The sequence below is a fragment of the Morus notabilis genome, unplaced genomic scaffold, assembly GCF_000414095.1.
Source record: "Morus notabilis unplaced genomic scaffold, ASM41409v2 Scaffold205, whole genome shotgun sequence".
NCBI classification, from domain to species: domain Eukaryota; kingdom Viridiplantae; phylum Streptophyta; class Magnoliopsida; order Rosales; family Moraceae; genus Morus; species Morus notabilis.
This window is the reverse complement of record NW_010363285.1, coordinates 424093-425210: the sequence shown is the minus strand read 5'-3', so window position 1 is coordinate 425210 and position 1118 is coordinate 424093. Positions and strand designations below refer to the sequence as shown.

Sequence of the window (1118 nt, the reverse complement as noted above, 5' to 3'; positions counted from 1 at the left end):
GTCACATCATCTCTGTTCACTGCCAAACTTGTCCTATTATGGCAAAACACTCGGTTGTCATCTTTACTTCTTACCTCAACTCCCAGTCTTCGTGTGCACAGAACTGAAAACCCCCCTCTTGAGTCTTGACTCACTGCTTGACCATCTCTCTCTCTCCTCTACAATTTAACTCTCTGTTTGCTTTGCCTTTTCCTGAAAAGAGAGAACATTATGATCTGAAACCCTATTCGCACCCCCCCCCCCCCCCCCAAAAAAAAAAAAAAAAAAAAAAAAAAAAAAAACTTTTTTCCTCAGAAAAGATCATCCGAACACACCCAATAACTGCAGTTTTCAAGATCTCTTTCGCCAGACTGTTCATTGCTCAAAACAAAGCAAATACCCTTTTAATTCCCAACCCCAAACCAAAGCTAGATAGTGAAGTCCACAAGCGATTCTTTTATTCTCTTCCCAATTAATTTCCCCATCTCTCTTAATTTTCCCCTCCATACATCCAATCCAACCCCCTCTGACATATAGATATATATGGAAACAATGCAACTGCAAAATCTAGCAACAATCTAGCTAGTCCTTCAATCAAATTCCCGCTTTTAGCACCAAAATGAGAGATTCACCTCCATCATCATAACCAACTATAGCCAACAAACCCTAAAATCATCAAAAACCAAGAGTCAGCTAAGGAGATCCAACCAAAAAAAAAAAAAAAAACAGAAAAGAAAAATCACCAATATTGTTGTTGTTATCATATGGACATAGTCTCAGAACCCACAAATAATCGTCCCTCCATGATATCCACCACAATGAACAACCACAACCACAACCACAACCACAACGACATGATCTCCTCATCATCTATACTACTCTCTCCCACTACCAGTGGCCCCAGTACCGTCAGCGCAGCAGCAGCCGCCACAGCGGCTGGTGCGACGACACCGAGCCGGTACGAGAACCAGAAGCGGAGGGACTGGAACACCTTCTGCCAGTACCTCCGCAACCACCGCCCACCGCTGTCCCTCCCCATGTGCAGCGGCGCGCACGTTCTGGAATTCCTCCGATACCTCGACCAGTTCGGAAAAACCAAGGTCCACAACCAGACCTGCCCCTTCTTCGGCCTCCCCAAC

The 1118-nt window shown here is 44.9% G+C and overlaps 1 protein-coding gene across 1 annotated transcript in view; it reads left to right on the top strand.

The window, feature by feature from the left end:
* Positions 1–236: 236 nt before the first annotated feature.
* LOC21407252 (protein G1-like4) overlaps positions 237–1118 on the top strand; it is a 4035-nt gene continuing 3153 nt past the window's right edge. Inside the window, exon 1 of the mRNA XM_024169413.1 lies at positions 237–1115. Coding sequence (XP_024025181.1) covers positions 744–1115 — 372 coding nt within the window. The 5' untranslated portion in view covers positions 237–743. The remainder of the gene's footprint in view (positions 1116–1118) is intronic.